The following is a 22258-nucleotide window of genomic DNA, read 5'->3' as shown; positions in this document are numbered from 1 at the left end:
CCGCGGGCGGGCCTGTTGGCGGGCCGCCGGAGGTGTCACACCCCGGAGGTGACACCCGACCGGCGCAGGCTGCTGGGAACCTCCCGCGCTCCAGAGGCACCGAGCGCGAGGAGGCCTGAGGGGGCCGAAATCCCCGGAAGGCGTCAGAAGCCGCCCCCTCCCCCAGCGCGGGAAGGGGGCTCGGAGGGCCGCGGGGGCCCGGGGCGCCGTGCCCGGGGAGCCGTCACCGGGCGGGGGGCGCAGCCCCGCCGGCACACTCCGAGGCGGCCGCCCGGGGCACCCGCCGCTCCCCGGGGGCCACCGCAGGGAAAGCGAAACCAAAAGGGCGGAGGCGCCCGGCGGCGGCTCCCGGCGGCGCGGCGCGCTCCTCCCCTCAGCGCCGGGGCGGAGCAGAGCGAGGCGGCGGGCGAGCTCGGAGCCCTGGCGGGCGAGCTGAGCGCGTCCCCATGGCCCTGGCGCCGGGTCAGCGAGCACGGTAGCCGCCTCCGGCTGTCGCCGCGGGTGGGTCAGAGCTGCCCAGGGAGGGCGGGCTGGACATGAGCCGCGCCGTCGGGCTCCGAGCAGCGGCCGGAGACTGAGCCACAAAGAAGTTTCCCCGGCGGCGCGCCTCTCCCCCATGCACGCCCCCGGCCGCCGGCCCTGGGGCGCTGCCCGGCAGGCGCCCGGCGCCGACCGCGCCATGGAGCCCCGCGCGGGGCTGCACAGCAGCCCGGACCTCAGCCGGGCCAAGAGGCTGAGCGTGGGGGAGCTCTGCTCCCTCTTCGAGGCTCGCTGCGCCGCCGTGGCCGCCGCCGCCGCCCGGCAGCTGCCCGACCCGGCGAAGAGGGGCTGCCGGCCCCCCAACGGGGTGCTGCCGCCCGTCATTCCCCGGCTCACCGTCACCGCCGAGGAGAGCGAGGAGGCGCAGGGCAGCCCCCAGGCGCGACCGCCGCACCCGGAGGGCGGCTGGCTGAGGACGGACAGCTCGCTGCACCGCAGGCTTTCCACCTCCTCGCTCTCGTCCACCGGCTCCTCGTCCCTCCTGGAGGACTCGGAGGACGACGTGCTGAGCGACACGGAGGGCAGGAGCCAGGGCATCGTGCACCTGGAGCACGGCGAGGAGAGCAACCAGGTAGGGGTATGGCGGGGGGAGTGCGTTTCGCCCGGAGGGCGGCTGGGCGAGCCTGCTGGGTGTCCCCCGGGTGCCTCGGGGTCACCAGGCGCTCCCGTGTGGGATGAGGTTACCGTGACCCAGCTCCGGGGAGCGGGCGGCGGTGCGGTACGCGAGTCGCAGCGCCTGTTTGAAAAGCATTGCTGCACGTTGGCTCTCCTGAAACCCGGCCAGGTGCGCGCTGCTTCCTTCCTGCTGCGAAATTGTGTTGATGTCCCAAGAATACGGGGGCACGTTTTCTGGTCGTAGGTGGGTTGTTTTTTTTGTTTGGGTTGTTGTTTTTTTTTTTTTTTTCCCCCAGTCTCCTTTACCAGATCTTCAAAATAAATTTTTTTCTGGCATTTACCAGCAGGTATTTTTTTGTCTCTTCCAATCCTGGAGTCTGTGGTTGTCAGTTTTTGAGCTGCTTCTTGCTGTGAGCATGACAGGAGATGGGGAGGAGCTTGGAATGAGTAGAATGCACGCTTTTGTCCATTCTGGCAGTAACAGATTCTTCTCAGTAAATCCCCTCTGTAATTTGGCAGCTTTCATCCATGAAGTGCACTTTTAAAGGCATATAGTTAGTTGCTTTTTCATGAGCTCTTTATGGTACGGTTCTTGGGGTTTTATAACTTCATTATGTTGCTTCAGTGAATTCCCCCTTCTACCTTTACTGAGACCACAAATTAAATTGTTGTTCTACTGCCAGCTCATTGGCACTGAATTGTTCACTGAAAGCAGAACATGTGTTTTGAAAAAATGTATAAGCAAGAAGTAATGCAACTTGTAGGTGATACCTCCATCTGGACTGTTCTCATGGTAATTGTGGGTTTACTACTGTAGAGGACACGCAGTACAGGAGGTAAAATACTGTGCGCAATATTGGTTTTGTTTGCAACAACTTGTGGCCTGGCTTTGGAAGAGAGGAAAAAAAAAAAAAAAAGTATTTGTACTTTGTCATATTGCGTATCAAGAAACTAATAATAATACTACTTAATCTGTACGTTTGATCCCAAGATAGTAATTGTTTCCCCTGCGCACCAGATTCTGTTGTTTTGCTTTCTTTTCTAAAATACATGCTATGCTAGTGGGGATTTTGTGAAAGGAGCAGAGGAATAGAAATTAAAAGATGGAAAAGGGCTATAGGATTATTTGACTCAGTATCCCTGCTATTGCAGTGGGCCGCCTGCGTGGTTAATAGGGAACAGGAATTTAGTGATAACACTTTAGCAATACAGAGAACTCTGAGAGGGCGTTGTGGCATCTGGTTAACTTGTCTGTGAATACAGACTGAAGCAAAACTGATTCTCCAGGCGAGAAGCCGTGCTACCTTTAAGGTTTTGCTTCTGCATCGCTGAAGTCATTGGTATTGTATGCAGTATTGAGTCCTAAATCAGTCATTAGAACTGTATCCTTCCCTGTAGTCTGACAGGCATGTATCTAAAACATATGGTGTAAGTGGACGTTAGTGGTATTACTTTCTTTTAAATTATATGAAGTTTCTAGGCACTGCAAAATTGGAAGAGGCTTTAGTCACCTTCTAATTACAAGAAAAGAACATTTTAAAAGTAAAGAAGAAGGTCTTTAACAATTATTTATAGACAAACTAAAAATAGATGTATTATAAATGTTTTAAACCCTGAGAGAATGTCCTATTCATTTAGGTGCATGCGAAATTGAGAACTTTAAGAGTATTATGAGAATTCAATTTTTGAAAAAGTTTTTGCAGATTTCCCAAGTTTAGTGCAGCTGCAGGATTTTTTCATGCCTCATTGGTAAAGTAAGTATTCACTCAACTAGTAAAATACTTCATGTTTCTAAAGGCTGAGTTACTTTTCCATACCTGCAGTGCAGGGGAAGGTGGGGCAAACTGCCCAGTAAGAGCCTGCATTCCAGCCGATGTTCTTTATCTTACTGTCACTGCTGTGGCAAGTTGGTGAACCAGAGCTGATACTGGTACCTAGGACCCTAAACCAGCAGAACTAAGTATCACCTGTGCTGCCTAATAAATTAAATGGACCAAATCTTTCATCTGCTTAATATGTGCTGATGTAGTTCATCCCTTCCTTCCTTGCTGCATTACCCACTGATAGCTGGAATCCCATGAATCTGCTAGTTTCCCTGTGGTCAGGCACACTGCCCTTTGTCTCAGGTGGCTCCAGCGTGTGCTCACTGATACCTGAGGTGGCTGGGACAACCTTGTTCTTGTGTTTGATGTCTTTTGGTGCTGGACAATGCTGTGATACTGGCAACCCCTATGCTCAGCTGTCCAGTCTTTACAGGCAATTTTTCTTTAGTGAAGAAGCAGTGAGTACATAGTGTGCCAAAGTAGGAGCCTGTGCTTTGAACCTCTGTGGGTTCAACTTGACAGAATATGTCCTTTCTACTAATCAGTCTTGAGGCAGGGTGGATAATTGTGGTTTAGATGTTATTTTCTGCCTTGAGTTCAAGGCAGACACGCACACATGAAAATAACTAGAAATTTTAGGATAACAGGAGGAATGGTTTTGTATTTTGAAGATTCTATTTAGAGGTAAATTGGCACATTTTGTTCATATTTATTGTATTTAGTATATTTATTTTAGTAGATGAAGGCTTGTTCTAAGAGCGAAACACGAAGGATTGAGACTTTTCTGCAGGAAACTGAAGTCAGAGGTGGGCCAAATTTGCTGTTTCCTAATTCATGGGAAATTACGACATTTTAAAGTTTCCCTTGTAGTGGAATTTCCTTAGACTTTTCTTTGGAAATGTTAGAAATTAATTTGGAGCCTGGCACCTTATGACTAAGCTCAGACCGGCACTCAGAGGGCTGCTGGAATGTCAAGCCTACCAGACTCCCCAGTGCCTAGCAGGGACCTTGGAAACTTGCCCAGGTCTTCAACTGTGGGAGTAGAATTTCTGATAATGTTCCTGTTATCAGAAGCTTCAAGGCTTTCATCTGCAGACCCAGGAACTTGGGACCTAAGCTGAAGGCGGCCCTCCCAGGCCTCTCTCTTGGCTGGAGGCCTGTCTGCTGTTGACCTGGAAATCAAAACCCAATTGGGTCTTTGAAATATTTTGTGGGCTCTCAAGCTACCTGTGCAGGGCTGCGAGAGAGCCAGGAAACTCTGGAGCCCTTCCTCTGTGTACAGGGCTTGCCACCGTGGAGTTATCAGGCCTAGGATGGTAAGCCTGGGTGCGCTGTCCCCAACTGTGCCCCTCGGAGGACGGTTCTCCCTGGCAGCTCACCACGGAATCGGAGAGCTCTCCAGGAGGGTGAGTGATTCAGTGAAGTGTTTCACAGAGCATTCTGGGTTGGATGAACTGGCACATCATGACAATGTTAAATTTTTGTTCCTTATTGAGTGTGGTCTGTGGGCATGTCCGTGGCATGTTAGGGCCCCTGTTGGGGGGAGTGACTACCTTGGGAGCGATGGCCGACAATTGCAGTACAGTCCCAGCCTGGCTCTGCAGGGACAGCACACTGTTCACATCTAGGCAGGCCCACCTTTGAGAGAAGCCCAGTGGATGGTGTTCCAGTTCCTGGGCACCAGTTCCATGTTTCATTTTGCAGTAATTAACAGAGGCTTTGGAAACTGGATGCTCTGGCTTTCCTGGAGGAAGACTCCAGCAATGAAGAGTTGGAAATGTGAGAGAAGCCTGTTCTGCTGCTGTCCTTTTAGCTGAACTTGCAGTTCTGTGAAAACCAATTGTGCATAGCTGTGCTAATGTGATTTGCATAACACCATAGTTGGAGCTTTGCAAATCTTGACAGTTAACTTCATAAAAAATTACTGGTTATTTTTTAAATACCCAATTGACAGAATAGGTTTTACCCTATGACAACAGTTCACATTCCTGCTTTCCCTTGCATTTAAATGGGAAGCATGCTTTTCTACCCTTGCTTTGTGCCATCTGGGAAGTGTATATACACAGCCGAATCTTGCAGTGAAAGCACCAGTGGTCCATTTATAGTAATGGAGAGAGTGCAAGAGTTACATATTTTTGTCTTCATTCAGTGAGTGAGCAATTTTAAGAAATACCTAAGTCTGGTTAGCACCTTCTTTGTTGGGACAGAGACTTTAAAAAGTGGTTTTCACAGAGAATAAATACCATGATAATGTACAGCAGCCTCTTGTCCTCTTTATAGGAGAATGTTATTTACTAGATAGAAACATGCCAAATAAATCTACTCGTTCTCATAACTGTGACCTGTCATTCCAAATTCCTAGATCTGTAACCATGAGAACAGCTGACAGCTTGCTAGAGAAAAAAGCAGTTCATTCTTGCTTGCAGTGATACCAGTCCAGAGACTTTGAGGGACAGCCGTAAGTGAGGCTTATTTGGTTTCACTGACCTTCTCACCATTATTTTTCATAATACCAAGCACCTTAAAATGGACAAACATATAGAGGGGGACGCATACTTAATAAATACAGACCAAAAGTTTCAACTACTTTGGCTCAGGGGTGGGTTACATAAGCTAATGCAGTAGAATAGAATTGTTATTTTTAAATGAAGAATGGGAAGGAAAGGATGACATAAGTAAGACAGTTAATGGGTTTTTAGCCTACTTTTCAAAGGAAGGAAAGCTTGTGTAATCACTCTATCAATTCCATTTTAACAACTTTAGTAGATTTCAGCCAAATTTGGCAGTGGCATATTCATCTCAAAGTTTCTTCAAGAGCTCTTTAAAGTTCCACAAAGATCAGCCTCTGGGTGGAAGAGAGGAAACCAAAATAAGTGCGTACCTTTTCTTCTTAGTGGGAGAAGGTGCAAAATGAGTTCAACAGTTGTCTTCTGATTTGCTTGTTAACTGGCAAATTGGCATGTGCACGTTGGCTAGTCAATCAGTGCTTAGGTGCCGGAGCCATCTGAAGCGGGTAGCATCTCTTGTCCTGAGGGTGATTAGGGGAAAGGATGGGAGGGAGCATACAGTGCTGTGGGCTGGTGAGGTTAGGGAATGTGGAAGGCACTAGTTGAGGAACAGGGGAGGAAGGTGAAGAAATTGGGGCGGGGATGTGGAAATGTTAGAGGGACTGGAGATTTTTTGGCACTAGCTGTAGTTGCTCTGATAAGGGTGCAGGACAGTAGATACCAGTCAAGTAGAAACCAGGCTTCGTTAGTTTGCTGCTCATGGGACAACTACTTTTAATGGAATACATTTCATGGTTCTAAAAAACATGCCTATTTATGATGACAGTCCTGTATACTGAACAAATATGAAGTGAACAGCAGTAGAGTATGTTCTGCATTTCCATGTTGCACAGTTAGTGGGCCAGAACTCTGAATCGGGAGCCTTCTTTCCATTTGAGGATAGTTTCTTCTCCTCTGTACACTCAAGTGGTGAAGTATATCGAAACACCAGCAGTATCAGTTCTAGTGGTGACTGTTTATTAGTAATGTGGATTCTTGTCTAGTAGGAAATGAGTTAGCTCTTACCAAATCAGTGGAGAGAGAGGCAATTAAATGTCTTATCAGTTAAGAGTTTCTGATCCTGGATATATGTATCAGAAGTGATGACTTAGAGGTTACAAGTGTTCTCTTTTGGATCGATTTCCCTCTGATAGCTTTCACTTTTTGTATGCTAAAGGACGTGTTGTTGCTTGGGTGTACAGTTTAAAATTGAAAGAGCTCTATTATAATTTTTTTTCTGATGGACCTGATGGATTAGGTATGTTACAGAAGTTTCTCTGTATGTGCACTTCTCCAGCTCAAACCTCTTTATAACGCTTATTACATCTGGAAAAAGGGAAAGACAATAACGGCAACTTCTCATCATTGTGTGATGCATTCATATTTAAGGAGAGCATACCTAAGCAGATTTTTCTCAAGTTATCATTGACTCAGCAGAGTTGAAGATTTATTTGTGAAAACCCATGCCAGCCTCAAAAGGAATAAGGGTAGTAGCTGGAGCAATAGTTTGGAAATTTTGCATGTCTGTATATTTTTGGTTTCTGACACTCTTAGCCCTATTAGACTGGTTTGGTGAGGGTGAACATTTTTTTAATTGAATGTGTGATAGTTAACATAGACAAAAATAAACTCTCGACTCACATCTAAAGTTTATTATAAATGGAATGTGTTAAAGCGAATCAGTTTGATTAAATGCTTACAATGTGATGCAATTTAATACAGCTAATATTTTTGTAAGCTGAGAATGCACATTATATTTATGTGCTAGGTAGCTGTTTTGTTTAGCAGTGACTAAGAGAAGAGCTAAGGATCATCATACAGCATTTTGTGGTGATTATCTATAAAATATGGTGGCAGGAAAGGTAGTATTATCCTTGCATATCTTGGAAAGAAAAACTGATCTTGTCTTATGTACAGCACCAGTCGAGTCACTGTCTGTCTCTCTTCTACCTTCTCTGTCAGTGTAGTTTTTGCAGAGAAAGGGGGCTGAGGCAGAAAGAATTGGCTTGTCAGTCCATGTTAATTTGGATCTTGCATAGCGTAGGTTTAGATTGCATTTTTAAGTGCTCTTCTCAACCTTCTCTACCACAGAGCTTCCTCTAAAAAGCTCACAAGTTGGGCAAGATGGCATTGTCTGTCCATAGCATAGCATTTAGCATACCTGGGGAAAAATATCATTAAAAGGGGTGAGGGGCAAAAAAAAAAAAAAGAAGCAGGTGATAGTCTCCATCAGCTTATTCTAAGCAAAATCATAGGGAAGGGGGAGAGGCTGGCTACCTGTTCATCTGGTGTCAGACTAGCAAACACATTGGTGTACTGTTTCCACTGCTTAAGTGATCCATTTCTGTCAGTAATGGAGAATGCTTTCTGGGATAGCACATAGCCAGTAGCATTGGGGTGGGTTTTTGTGTTGATAAACACAGGGCTTCCCACAAGGGATGAAATTTTCCTTTATGCTCCAAAACATGGAAGTATGAGACTGATGCTGTAGAAACCTATCCTGAACCCTGTTACCAAACCTTCTATTCCTTGGCCAGCTCGGGAAGAAGTTAGCCAAAGACCAATTGGCAGCTCCTTTGAAGCAATATCACAGACCTTGCACGATCCAGATTTAGAGCTTGGGACAGAATCTCCAAGCCAGTTGGAGCCTATAGCAAGCATGACACAGATGCTGCTTTGTGGGAGCTTGGCATTAACCCAGAATCCAGGAACACTCCTTATCTACAGGCTGAAATATCCCAGTAAGGTTGCGCAGTGAATGCAAACTCTTTAAACTGTTTACCCCAGCCCACAGATACCACCTTTATTTTACTCATGTTCAACTTCAATCTGCTGTTCTTCATCAGCCTTCTGACCTCATCCATACTTGAACCACCTTGATAACAGAGGTGTGGTTACAGGTGAATAGGTATAGATACATATTATGTCTGCATGTAACTGGCACTGGAGTGTGTATGAATCACCAGTCCACCAAACAATTACCTGTTTAACAGGAAGCTGGGATGTCACAGAACTGTGTGAGTAAGAAAGCTAGTGGCAATGGCACAATTTGCTTGTGATGTGTCAGAGGACACTGAAAACTGCTGTAGTCTTCATACAACTTTCGTATGATAAGGGTCATATCTCTTGCAAGGTAAATTGCATTGAATGCTGCACAGAAAGAGAATGCCTTTCTTTTCCAGCGATGGTAGGAAATCATCGTTTGTTGTCAATATAACTGATTCTGTCCTCTGATCTCTGCCTCATCCTCACATAAAGTGATCCAGTCTCAGCTATAGCTGCCTTCGCTACTCTGAGCTGCTACAGGGAACACAGCTTGCTTTGTGTCTTAGCTTTTTTCAAGCAGCTCCATATAGTTGAGAACACTGCAGTGGTTCTTCTCAGTGATGTTCACTGTGGACAGCATGTCATTTCTGTGCTCTGCTTTCTTTTCTTCCTGTGGTGGAGTGCTGAATCAAATGTGGTTTCTACTTCTCAACTTTGAGGTGCTGATGCTTGTCAAAGTCTGTATGTAGTGCAGTCAAGGGATTGACAGAGCTCCGCTGTGAAGGGTGTGTTCACCTGTCCCACTCTTCAGGCACAGGGGGTGAGCCTGCAGAGCTGAAACTGGGCACGAGGCAGCCGTGACCGAGGTTTGCCCGATGCAAGAGGGGTGTCTCTCACTGGGCCTGAAGAGTCTCTCCAGGTACAGCCCTCCTTTGAGTGCCCTCTCCAGCGCAGGCACATTAAAGGGGCCAGCCAGCACTGGCTCACTGCAGCACGTGCTTTGGAAAGGAAGGGAGGATGAAACACTGTTGTCACACATCAGCATGTCCCACTGCTGGAACCTGTTCAGATGCTCTGAAATCACCATCTCTGCTGAAAATCTTGAAAGATCCTCTGAGCCTGTGGCGCAGGTAGTGGTCTTCTCTTGTGCTTTCAAATGACCAGTCCTGTAGGCAGACACGTTGCAATAGGAAGCTGCGTGAGTCTAATGCGGGCTCAAGAGAAAAATTTTGGAGTCAAGGGAGGTAAGAGGGTTGTGATAGGTATAGGGATGTGTACAGGCGAACAGGAGGGGAGTGATTGGAACTGGTTGGGAACACCACTGGAAATGCAAGGGGAAGGACAGAAGATCAAAACTTAATAGGCAAGCAGTATATTGCTTTAAAAAACAATGAAAATACATTCTCCAGAACAACACATCAGGAGAACAGGAGACAACTATATTAAGAAATCGTCACTCAGTCAAGCATTGAAAATATATTAAATAAAACAACAAAAATGACTGCAGTGTGGGTATATTAATGTTCTACAGTTTTTAATTACAAGCAGGCATAGTACTTGATGCATGGAATGCATAACTCTCAACTGATTGATGAGCAGCTGTTTTATGTTTCCGATCAACTCAAAGGACAAGTTATGGTTCCATAGTGACTGATGCCCTGTGTTGCAGGACCTTTGTTTCTTCATAGATAGGTATGCAGCAAATCAGGCAGATTGCAGGAAGAGAAGGACTGACTTCCCAATTTAATGGTGCTGAATACTGATATGGAGAACTGCTTGCCTTTCACAGTGTCCCTGGGAGAGACTAGGCAAGTTATTTATGCAGACTTCCACCATGGCCACTAAATGTATTTTTCTCATTCTCTTCTTGGACGACTTGAGAGTATGGGTCTTAATAGCAGAAATGATGAACGTTTGTACCTGCAACTGAAGTTAATGAGAGCTGTTCTACAATGCTGTTCTGCAGTATTGTATACGCTAGGTATTAGGAAAAGCAAGAATTGACACCTCAGATTGAGCTTTCAACATTAATGGGTACTTTTCATATTAACCTATCTTTTGTTCAGTATTTTCTCTATAAGATATGAATAAAACAGTTTGAGTAACAGAAATTGTGAAAACAAATTCGTTAAAATTTGGAAAGCACTCTACTGGTGCAGTGATGGCTGTCTTAAAACTACCACACACAACTCAGTAACTATCTTTACAGTAGATTTCCAGTAAGTGAAGTAAAAATGGTAAAGGCAATGAGGACAGAATAAAAAAAAAAGCTGCTTTTTATAGAGTTGGGAATTTTTTGTTTACACTGAATGAATAGGAACTACAATGTGTTATTATATAATTAAAGACTATATCATAAGCTCAGCAGAAAAGTCTAAGTGTTGCCATAAAAAGGATAACTTAAGTTTACACTGAAAACTTCAATTCTGGAAATTTCTAACTTTTGAGCAATCAGTTTTGCATTTAAGACGTTATTAAAGTTCCAGGGCAAACATAATTCTGCATCTGAACAGGTTCCAGCAGTGGAAGGCGCTGACTTGTGACAACAGTATTTCATCCTCCCTTCCTTTCCAAAGCACGTGCTGCAGTGAGCCAGCGCTGGCTGGCCCCTTCAATGTGCCTGCGCTGGAGAGGGCACTCAAAGGAGGGCTGTACCTGGAGAGACTCTTCAGGCCCAGTGAGAGACACCCCTCTTGCATCGGGCAAACCTCGGTCACGGCTGCCTCGTGCCCAGTTTCAGCTCTGCAGGCTCACTCCCTGTGCCTGAAGAGTGGGACAGGTGAACACACCCTTCACAGCGGAGCTCCGTCAATCCCTTATGTGTGTTGTGCCCAGCGATATCCACAGCAGGTAACTTCTAAAGACTAGTGAATGCCTACTGCAAATGAGCTTCAGGTTCTTACAGTTTGCCAGTTTTGGTCGTATTGACTTTTGCTCTTCCCATGGCCTGCTCCTGCTTTGCAAACTCTCCTCTTGCCAAATTTGTGTCTCCTTCCTCAAAATTCAAGTTAAAAAGCTTTTCAGAGGATTCGTCAGAAATTCTGTAATGGGATCAATGTGTATCTTTTTCTAGCCTTGGAAACAGCTGAAATTTTGTTGGAATTTGGTCTGCCCTTCTTTGAGGTGAGTAATTTAGAGCAATTCTCATGAGAATGAGACACCCAGAAAGACTTCTTGTGCATTGGTGCTTTAGTAGCTGTGCAGGAAATCTGGGTTTTGAGACCGTGAGCTTCTGAAAGAGGCAGAGCTAGAGCAAGTCTTAAAGGGTGGCCTCTGTATTTTTCTCCATTGCTGTATGCTTATGCGATGCAGTGATAGTAAGGATAAAGATCTGTGAACAGTGTTCCTGCATGCAGATTGGCTGTTTGTTATCTTTTGTGGGGTTTGAGTGGGTTGTTGGCTAATTGCGCTTGACCTGAATCACGATAAGCTCTGCATGCTGTGGGTTCCCTCCTCAGCCGTTCCCACCCATGCACGTTCTGTAGGAAGAGCGGCGCCGGTTCCACAAAGGGTCAGCTTTGTTCAGAGGAGAATGTAATCTGAAGAAACTAGGAAACCTTCCTACGCTCCAGCTTTCACTTTTCATAGTGCAAAATGCTGAGTGTCAGAATTTTGGGCTGATAATTGGATACAGTTTGTTTTGTCTTGCTCTGTGGAATTTAGATAAGGAACTTTTTTGACTTCTTTGTACTAACACAGAAGGAGTAAGCAATTAAGTCTCAAGGCACTCATTTCAAGACAAATCTGATGTTCTCTTGAAAGTTCTATGACAGGATTTTAAAGTGGAGATTACTGACTTCCAGGTGCTTTTGCCTGTCACGTGCTCATGATGCCACCATAGCTACCAGAGTCATTCAGTAGAAAAAATAATGAAGGTGTATTTTAAATGTGTTAGGAAGAAGTGAGTCTCTGGAGTTCTCTCTGGCCTAATGATCTGCATGGATCTGGGCACTAATCAGGCCCCTGTAACAGTTTCATGACTTATTTTCCCAAAGCTTATAGCAAGACCAGAGAGAATACGTGACTGACGGCCTTCAGCAATGAGACCAGGGAGGGAGGAAGTCCTGTGCTGTATAATAGCCCTGTGCTTGTTAATCACTACGCCAACAGTCTCCAAGTCTTTTTTTCAGCAGTAGGACTGGCTGATGTCCTAAGCATGGTTTCCCACTGCAAAAATGCAGTGACCAAAGAATAATGATCTTTTTTCTGTCCATGTTTATCCATTGGGATTTTCTGCATTATCTCTAGAAATATGACCCTCTCCCATTGCCATAATTGTGTGTCTTGATCCCAGTCTGCTTTTTCAGTCCTCTGATCGTATAGGCAGCAATCCTGTCTGGGATAGGGGATGGGTATAGGGTGAATGTAGTCAAGTCGCCAATTTTCTTTTTACTTTGCGTTCTTCAAGGAAAAAAGCAGACAGTGCAGCAAAATCAGCCTTGGCTTGTGAATTAACTTCTCTACATGGCTTGTTCCCCTGCATGCAGCATGGGCCATAAACCACCTGCAAATGACATTTTAAATGTCTTTTTTTCTCTTTGTCTGCTGAGCCCTGGTGTATTGCTGTTGGTCACTCTTGGATTCTGCTAACCTGTGTCCAATCTGGCACAGAAGCTGCTGCTTGATCCGTATTTCAAGAGGCTGGTGTAGGTGGTTGTGCAAGATATGGGAGTGTGGCTTGCAGTTCTGTTGCTAGGAGCCAACAGTATGAAATTCTCTTTAAGTTTTATGATTGGGGGTTTTTTTTGGTTTCTTTTACTATGAAGTGAAAGTTTTGGTAGATAAATGGTCTGTGTATAAACTACACCCAGTTTATTTTATTTTATTTTTGGGTGGGTTCATGTCTAAATAGTCGGCGATTGATGTTTGTGCTTCTGAAAAGGTGGGATCTCCAGGATTTTGATTGTAAACACATTTGTTTACCTCCAGGGCAGAGGAAACATACTCTGTACAACACACTCACTATTGTTCAAACGCCCACAACTCTTCAGGAAGGCAGATGCCTTGTTTCAGTTTCAGTCTTTTGTTGAGTCACTCCTGCTTATATAAGGTCTGAATTTGACTCTCTTTATTAAGGCCACATTATGGAAATGAAAATCTTAAATAATCCCTTGTCTGCTGGGACTACCTGCTTCTGATACGGAGGAGGAATTCAACTCGCCTCTCTTGTGTTGTTCTGTTAACAGAAATTCTCTTTTGATCCTGTAGTTTTGCTCAAGGGAGAAGTCATCTTTTCTCTGGATTCCTTACATAGTTCCTAGTCCTGACTTGGGGCAGGAAGAGTTTCTCTCATCTTAGTTTTGCTCCAAAAACAAGCTACCACCTCGTCACACAGAAGGCCCTCTCACTCCTATGGAGGAGGGTGAAGGGTCCCTATTTCCATGTAATTCCATATTTCCCCATCATTGCCACGTTCCTGTTATGGGCTCCCATCCTGTCATGGATAGTGGCCTCGCTTGTTCTCTTCCGAAGCTAACCCAAATAGGAGTGTGGGTTTTGTTTGTTTGGGGTTTTTTTGTTTGGTTTTTCTTTGTTTCTTTTTTAAATCTTTTCTCAACACAATGGTTTGGAATAATCTCACAGTTACTATGTCAAAGCTCAGAGTTATTAAAGTGGTTGGTGAAGGATGTGGCCTTCCCCTAGGTAAATACCACACCCCGCTAAATAACAGTGCCTATTGCATGTTGACACTTGCATTCCATTGCAAAGGGTGGGCCATATTTGAACAGTGACTACGTGATAGGTGAAGCTGTAACTGCTTATGCTTCTTTAGAGGAAAATGGAGGTATGAGTTTGGAGGAGACAAAGGAGAGGAAAGACAGAGTACTGGACTTTGTCTTGTGATAGATTAGAAGAGCAGATGGCAAACTGTTACCAATGTATGTCTGATCAGTTTTTTACATGACATATTTTTAGACTTTAATAGTCCTTTTCAGTTAACGCTATATTGCTGTTTCTTTGAGTACTTGAATGCCTTATTTGAGTGCCTTTAATTTAGTTTACAAGCATTAATTACTGAAATTGTTCAACCGTGTTCTGAAGTGGAGCTATTACAGCCTGCAGTTGTAGGAACTGAAGCAGAGAAAGGGCACGTGTCTGGACCTAGATCCTGCACTGAAGCAATGGAGTTTACTCCTGTCTTTTGCAAATGAATATCTGACATTTTAGGATGTTAGAAGCTGAATTATCACGGTAGGAAAGAAAAAAGTCATGGTAGGAAAGAAAAAAGTTATGTATGTTATTTTAAAAATAAGTCCCTGTCAGTAACCTCTTTATATGTATGTGCATATGTACATGCATGTGTACAATAACTTCAGAAATCCTGATTTGCAGACAAGTGTTGTGTGAGGGACTTAATTTTTTTAATGGATGTTTCAGTACTTTTTAGAAAATGGAAATAAAGCAGAGAAAGGGATCATGTAACATCACTGTCCTGCAGGACATAAGTATCTTTAGACCATTGATGATGAACCATCTTGGTGCTTGTGACTAGAGCTCCTTTAGAAGTATTGCAACTTGTTGACTTTAGAAGTATTGCAGCTTGCAGCCCAGCTCCATCTTGGTGGCAGGTGTCTCCTGTGACAGAGCCAGACCTCGATTTTACAGGCATTTGTCAAGCCTATTTGAAAAAACACTGAAACCCCTGGAAAGGCCTTTTCTGGTATCTCAACTGAATGTTTTGGTTTTGTTGCAAATTAAAGCCATTTGTTCTTGTCCTTCCTGGTGGACATGAAGAACAATTGACTGCTCTTATAGTTATGAAAGCTTGTTGTGTGTTAGAAGACAGCTGTGCTTGGTCCTCTCAGGATAAACAAACACAGTTCTTTAAGCCTCAGCGATGTGATGTTTGTTATTCGTCCCTGAACTTTTCACCAGTTTGTCAAAACTTTCATGGACTAGTGACCAAAATGAAGCACAATCATCACAGATAACCAGTAGGTTCTTACAGCAACCTTAACTCTATTCTTGTGCTTCCTATCCTTTCCAACAGGAAGAAAATGAATTATAGCATGATAGTCTTCCACTGTTACGGTGTTACATTCCTTTCAGGTGGAATCTCCGAGTTATATGGGACACGGCTTCTGGGGCCCTTACACGAGGATATGTTGAAAGCAAGGTAAACTTTCAACATGTGTTCACTAACCCAAGCTGCTAGGGCTGGGAAGAGGGGAGACTTTGACCAGTTAGTAGAAGACAGTTGTGCAATTTCTGTCTGATAATAGTGGTTGGTGGCGAATGGGAAAGTGGAATAAAAGATAAGCATTAAAATTTCCTTAATTTATCTTTATCTGCTTGGACCAGAGGCTCTCCTGTGGCCACTGAATCACAGGGATGTTAGATTGGTGGTGAGCCTAGCCCTGAACTGCTGGGCAGGCAGGATAGAGCTGTGTGTCTGGGTAACAGCCTGCACCACCTTAGCAAGTAAGAGGAAGCACGTGCTCAGTTTCCTTCCCAAGTGCCTGGAGTTTACTTGGGGGAGATGAGCCTCTTGAAGTTATTTCCTGGCTTGTTGCCAGAACATAGTATCTCTTGATGTTATGCAGAAACTACACCCAATTTAAATGGATTGGCACTTGTCGTAATGCCATTTACATCTGAGGTCATACACAGTTCACAAATGACACGCTTGTGCCTTAATATATTGCGATTATGTCTTAGGCTGAACCTATTTATTGGTCTATGTATAGAGAAGTGTGGATGGGTTTGGGTTTTAAGTGTTCCCAAATATTCATTCTGTTTGGAACTAGTAATTCTGGGTCCTGCCTAATGGGATGTTAGGTTCATTTTTTCATGTAGAGAGTGTTGTCTTTCTAGGTGTCCCTTCCTCATGACAAGCAGAGGATAAGTAGAGGATGGGCAGAGAATTCTCAAATTGCCAAACTGGCATAGGAAGTTTCTGAAGACTTAAACTGCAGTTGTTTTGGAGGTTAAGAAAGATTTCTTTCTTTCTGCCACACCATCTGCTAAAGTGATGTTTGATTTACCACAAAATTGTTCTGGATGATGGACAGCCTGGATAAATCTCAAGTATCTGGGCTCTGAAAGTGAGTCAACTTTCCTATAGTGAGGAACTTTCCATTTACTTCTTGGATAATAACATTTCAGTTTCCAGCAAGACTGATGTTCTGGCAGAACCCTGGTAGGGGCAGAACCTCTTTGGTTCAGTTTTCCTGTGTTCGGTAGGGACAGGCGGCAGAGCTCCATTCTGTTAGAGAATGAGTGTCTTTCAGAGCAGAGCACAAGCTGCAAAGGTAGAAACAATGGCCATGTACATTGCCTGCTATCAAAGGTAGACATTTCAGTATCCCTTAAAACAGAAAACGTTGATTCTTATTAAAATAAAATCTGTCTTGCGGTCAACAGTACTAGGTTTTACAACATCTCTGTGAGAAAAGTGAAGGAAACCCTTGTGACAGCACAACTTTAAAGCCGTCTAATTCCTTGACTGTTTTGGCTTTTGGCCTGGGAATGACATAAACGTTGCAGATATTTCACTTGATAATGGTCACAAACAAAATGCCAATGTTGATTCCTGCAGAATAGTCAGCAGGCTGCAGCTCTTCATGCTGTTTGCAGAAAGGCAAGCAATGGTTTCACTTCTTTGCACTTCATTTTCCTCTGATTTGGAGAGGGGCTGCTCCTGGAGGAATTACAAGTAGTATCCTACTGTGGAGTGGGACGTGGGATTTTGTGCTCCTAGTGATTCAGTCTGATACTGACCATCCGTTTCTCTTTCTTCACTTCTTCCTTTAGTCCAGACATAGTGAATATCTGGCAAGCTTACCAAGTGCCCTAAAGGGTAGTGAAGCCAAAGGATGTATGCATCACTCTGCGTGGTGAGGCATGACAGAGGAGAAAACACAGGAACCTGAGGCTTCTGTCTTACAGCGCCGTTTCTGCTTATTGCATTAAGCGTTTCTCATGACTGTGAAGACTGAGCCTGGCCCATCTCAAGTGCGGTACAAACAGGAAACGAAAGCCCTGCAGCCAGAGGATACACCTGCCAAGCGCTGCGTGAGCAGCTGTGGCCCTCGCCCGTGGCTGAGTGCAGAACCGGAAGCGTCAAGGGCTGAGCACCGTTTCTTCTCAAAGGTCTGGAGGCTGAATGGTGAAGCAGAGGGAGGGAGCGACAAAGGTGTAGTCACAGTTTGCCTGGCAGTCTGGCGAGAGGGGCTGATCGGGAAGTCGCTCGTGTAGCGTGCAAACTGTCGTTCTTTAGCAGCATGCGTTCTCCCTTGCTGTTGATCATCAGTCTTACAGCTCCAGCTGGTACTCGTACACCATAGGAAGATCAACTGTGTGACAAAGCAGGGACCGTTAGTTCCCTTGGGGGCTGAAGCAGATACAAGGATGGTCAAGGCTCCCAAGGCATCTGGCACGTGGAGATTGCTCTGTAATTTCCTTGACCAGGGACATGGTTACACTGTTTATATTCCTTGAGTGACAGCTGACAGCATTTGAAGTGACACAGCCGCCCTGGCAGAAGGCCAGTTGCACTGATTTGGCTGAATTATCAGTTGATGTTGATTGGCATAGCACCTCTGACAGTCTTGAAGAATGATGCTGTTGCATATCAGGTCAGGGCAGAGACTTTTTAACACCAGTGCTCAAATCTCCAGATTCTGGGCTGGGCTATCCATTGATGTAAGCTATCATAGAGCAGCATTTCAATTCTGGCACTAAATAACCTTTTTGTCTAGTGATGAACAATAACTACTGTGCAGACTAGTGTTTGTGTGCATCAGGAACCTGTTTATTGCTGAGGGACAAGAGGAGAAGAAATGTGGTAATAACGGGGCTAAGTCAGTTGCTCTATGGGCCTCACCCTATCTTGGGAGCTGAATCAAGCATTGTGCTCAGAAACTTAGTTATAAAGGTTTGTGTGAGTGTTTGCTCACATACTCCTGTCGGAGCTTGCTTGGGGAGCATTCTTCTTGTTGACTTGCTCTTTCACCTCCCACCATTGAGATCTTTGTCTCGTTATGTGATTCATGTCTGATTCAGCCAAGTGGGTAGTAGACTTGGCAGCAAGAATCTCCTTAGTTTGAGGATTCCAGAAACCTTTAATAAGGGGCAAAAGCACAGAAACCGGCTGCTGAAGGTATGAAGTGCCTTCTATGACGAATTCAGGGATATTTTTTGTTATTTGGGGCATTTTTGTTTCAGCTGCGGGCAAGTCTTGCACCTTGCTTCCCTACACAGAGCCTTTGTGGATATTTAAGTTATATTTTTCCCAACAAATAAGGGAAAAATGACATTTATGCCTCACTTTCTCCATTGCAGTGTGATGCCTTGTTAGGTCTTCTAAGTTTCTTCAAATACCAAATGATCCCAAGCCTAGGAGTTGTTATAGTCTGGACAATTTAAAAAAAAAAAAAAAAAAAAAAAGGAATTTTGACTGCAGTGAAAAGCTTTTGTTAGCCGCTTTAAATATTTCAAAAGTGTGCATGTATGTGTCTATGTATATATTACTAGAAGGAAAAAAAGAGGATAATTATAATTTGCTTATATTGGGCAAAAAAATGTCTGCTGTTCCAGGATCTGGATCTGACCAAGTCAACTGCCTGCCTCTCTCAGATCTGCAGAGACAACTACACTAAGCCTCAAACTGAAAGAACTCAAAACCAGAATCCCTCAGTAGGCAAATTCTGTGACTGTAACCGGAAAGATACCTTGTTGCTCAGCAACTCTCACTGTCTTTTAAATTTGTTTTTTTATATAACATCACTCAAATCCCCAGATCTCTCTGTGAGATGAAACCATATGGTTTGCTGTCCCAGAGCTGCACTCCTTTGAAAAAATTAAGTCCCTAATAACCTTTGAAGCTGGCTGCTGTGAAACTGCACCCATGGAAAACTCATTGGTTTGGGGGAAAATATACTGATAGCAGCTTGTTTTGGTAGAATATTGTGGTTTTGACAAAGCAGTAGATTCTTTGTTAAATTGTTGGTGATTATTTTTTTTAATAGGTTGTAATTATAGTACTGTAGTTATTGATTACGCTTACATAGAGAGAGAAGTATATCTAATGTCAGGGTAATTAAATTAGGCTCGTAATTGTCCTGGTTGTGGTCCATTCAAAATGATTTCTTATGGAAGCTTTTTATGGTAATGGCAGGTAGTGGCTGCATTGAGACAGACGAAAGCAAAGTTTTATTCAGGCTAGGCTTAGTTCATTAAAATAGTATGGTTAGTAGCTTTGGACCTACGTTTGAGTTCCTTGTCTGTGCAGGTCCAATATGTCAAGTCAAAGCCAATTCAAATAAAGTGACAAACAATACTGAAAATGGAGAAGAAATATGAATATGTTAATTACGTTTTCTACATTGAATTAAATAATTGAGTAAAATGGCATAAAGATTTAAGAAAACAAACTAGCTTTCAAGCTGATTGATTTCAGTTCTAATAAACTAAGGTGAATAAAACAGTCAAGGATTTTGTAGATAAAATTAACTGATAGGTTTTAAAAAATACATTATTAGGTAAATGTATATACTATAAAAAGTAAAACTGAAACAATAATAAAATGGTAAAACATGCACAGAGTTTGGAAAGAACAAATACTAACGGAGAGCTATTTGCAGGGCTAGACCCTACCACCTGCTCACACTGATACTTATGACAGCTCCATGAGTCATCCTGCGGGCCTCATGGGGATTTGTTGTATCACTCAGAGAGTAATAGGGGTGCTAGTGTGTGACCCAGGAAGGAAGAAGGAAGAGAAGGGGGGGGGGGAGCGGAGAGTCACAGCAGAAAGGTGAACCACTGGAGAATGCCTAATACTGTGCATGGCTAAGTCATAACTGATACCCAGCTTAGTAGTGTTAGCTTCGAGCCTGCTTCTGGGAGGCAGCTTGAGCTGATGGTCTGATGGGTTCCCAGGTGTTACTTTTCCAATCACTATTGTTATGGTTACTGTGTCCCGAAAGGGGCCATCACCCATCACCTTCTCACATACTTGCTCATTTGCACTGCGTTGGCTGAGTTTGCCAGGCAAGGTGTTGCTCAGTGCTTTTGCATTTTGGGCACATGGCTCTTACAGAATTATTTTGAAACACATGTAGTAACTTTTTGATAATTATAGTTTTCTGTACTCCTTGCAAGTCCCTGTGGAGGAACCTTGTTCGTTCTAGGAGTTAGTGAGACACTGAGTAGGCAGTGGCAACCAGCATTACAGATCGGATTTCAGCCCTCATGTCCCAGAGTGGCAGAATTTAGCCTAAATGATGTAAAGACTTTAAGAGAACAGTAGATTGTGATGGCTGACAATTAAGTACTTTCTTAAAGCCTTTTAGAGGAAAGGAAAAAAGATCACAAAGAAATTTTTCGCTATCCTTTTGTTTCTTGCTGTCATAATAGCTCTCTGTAGGCTTGCGTAGGCTTTGTACTAGTGCAGAAAAAAAGACAACAGGATCTTGGATAGAGAAACTGCTGAAACTTTCCTGGAAAAAGGATTCAAGGGTCATTGTTTACTATAGTCTAGTAGAATTTCCATGAAAATTTACCAGCTCAGGCAAGAAACTATTCCTCCTCTCTGCTGCTGATGGAAGAATAAACTTTTATAAGGACTGTTGATTTATGTTAATTTCAATGTACTTTTGTTCTTTAACTCACTATAGTTTCAAATAATGTGCTATGATTATTAAAACTGATGTTTGGTGGGTTTGTTTTTTCTGAAGAAAAGGTTTTTCTTATCCCCTCCTCCCTCAATACTAGTTCAGGTGTGATTGATGTTTTTAATTATTGTATTTGCTTCACTTACGACTCGATTCTGCAAATTCCTGTGTGTGTTACCTGTTTGTCGGTGCTTGCCTGAGGGTAGTTACATGTGTTTAAGGTGTTCACAGAACCAAGATCTTTGTTTTCATTTTACCCTTAAATAAGGGAGAGATTTCTATTTATTTTTCCACAGAAGAGGAGAGGAAGGTTCAGGTCCCTATCCCCCGTTGCCCTTTGGAGTCAAAGTGACTCTCCTGGTCCAGAAGGAGTTGGCATATGCTCAGAGGGAGATTTCAGTTGTTCTATACTGCGTGTAAAACAACAGCAGCAACCAAAAAACCCCACCCAATTCAGGGAGCCTGCGCTAATCTGTTCAATGAGCTTGGCTATTGGGAGCCCTTGTCCTAAAATGGTGGGAGGGTTTCAGGAAAGCCTGGTAGTTCCTGGGGGTTAATTCTCAAAGACAGTGAGGCCTGAGCCAAAACCCCTTAAAATGGATGCAACTCCTCCCAGTGAGTTTAGTGGGTTTTCCTCAGTCGAGTCCTACTGGTGTATTTGAGCAGCTTCATCATGGCTGTGTATGAAGTTGTGCTCTCATCATGAGAAAAGGCCTGGAGAAAGCTGTGTGCACAGGAACCAGTAGCTCTTGGTTGCTGCTCATCTTTGCTATTTCTAAATGGATAGACATGGTGGCAACAGCTGCCTTTATCCAGGGTTGAATAGGTTGTGAATACCTCATCTGGCCAGCATCTTGTCTGCGTATGCCAGTGCTAACATAGAGCAAGTCTGCCACATCTGCTGCGTGGATGTATGCTTCTCTTCAGTGCTGCACTTCAAATTCAGAAGAATGATTCAGAAGAGTAATCCAGATAACACAGATCAGTGTCAGATACCAAGCCAAAGTCCTATGCATGCATTGTGGCTGCATTGCGGGAATCAATTCTCCCGCTCTCTTCCCCTGAATTTTTGTTTGTTTGCTACCAGGGACACAGTTCCAGTGGCACAGCCTGTCACACAGGCTGACCTGTTGGCAGGAAACTAGTTTTTCCACTCCTTAGCATCCCACAACTTTTATTGCTTGGGGAGATAGATAGATATATAGTGTGTCAGTTACAGTTCACATTTTGTAACTTATATGCTGAATCTAAGAATGTTAGTATTTCTCATGTTTGCCTCTTGGCCCTTGTGGAATGGTTTCCATTTTCCTCTTGGAAAACCCTTGAGTATATTGATCTCAAGAGGCATATA

The 22258-nt window shown here is 44.0% G+C and overlaps 1 protein-coding gene across 2 annotated transcripts in view; it reads left to right on the top strand.

Annotated features, from left to right (window-relative positions):
• The first annotated feature begins 616 nt into the window (after positions 1-616).
• The window catches only part of ITPKA (inositol-trisphosphate 3-kinase A), a 40627-nt gene continuing 18985 nt past the window's right edge, over positions 617-22258 (top strand). Inside the window, exons 1-2 of one of the 2 annotated variants that reach the window (XM_086462084.1) lie at positions 617-1111; positions 1452-1502. In XM_086462084.1, coding sequence (XP_086318210.1) covers positions 617-1111; positions 1452-1502 — 546 coding nt within the window. The remainder of the gene's footprint in view (positions 1112-1451; positions 1503-22258) is intronic. The other variant, XM_086462085.1, reaches the window with a different exon arrangement.

This window comes from Leptosomus discolor, chromosome 3 (genome assembly GCF_034619465.1).
Source record: "Leptosomus discolor isolate bLepDis1 chromosome 3, bLepDis1.hap2, whole genome shotgun sequence".
In the NCBI taxonomy this organism is placed as follows: Eukaryota; Metazoa; Chordata; class Aves; order Leptosomiformes; family Leptosomidae; genus Leptosomus; species Leptosomus discolor.
This window is presented reverse-complemented; position numbering and strand designations above follow the sequence as displayed.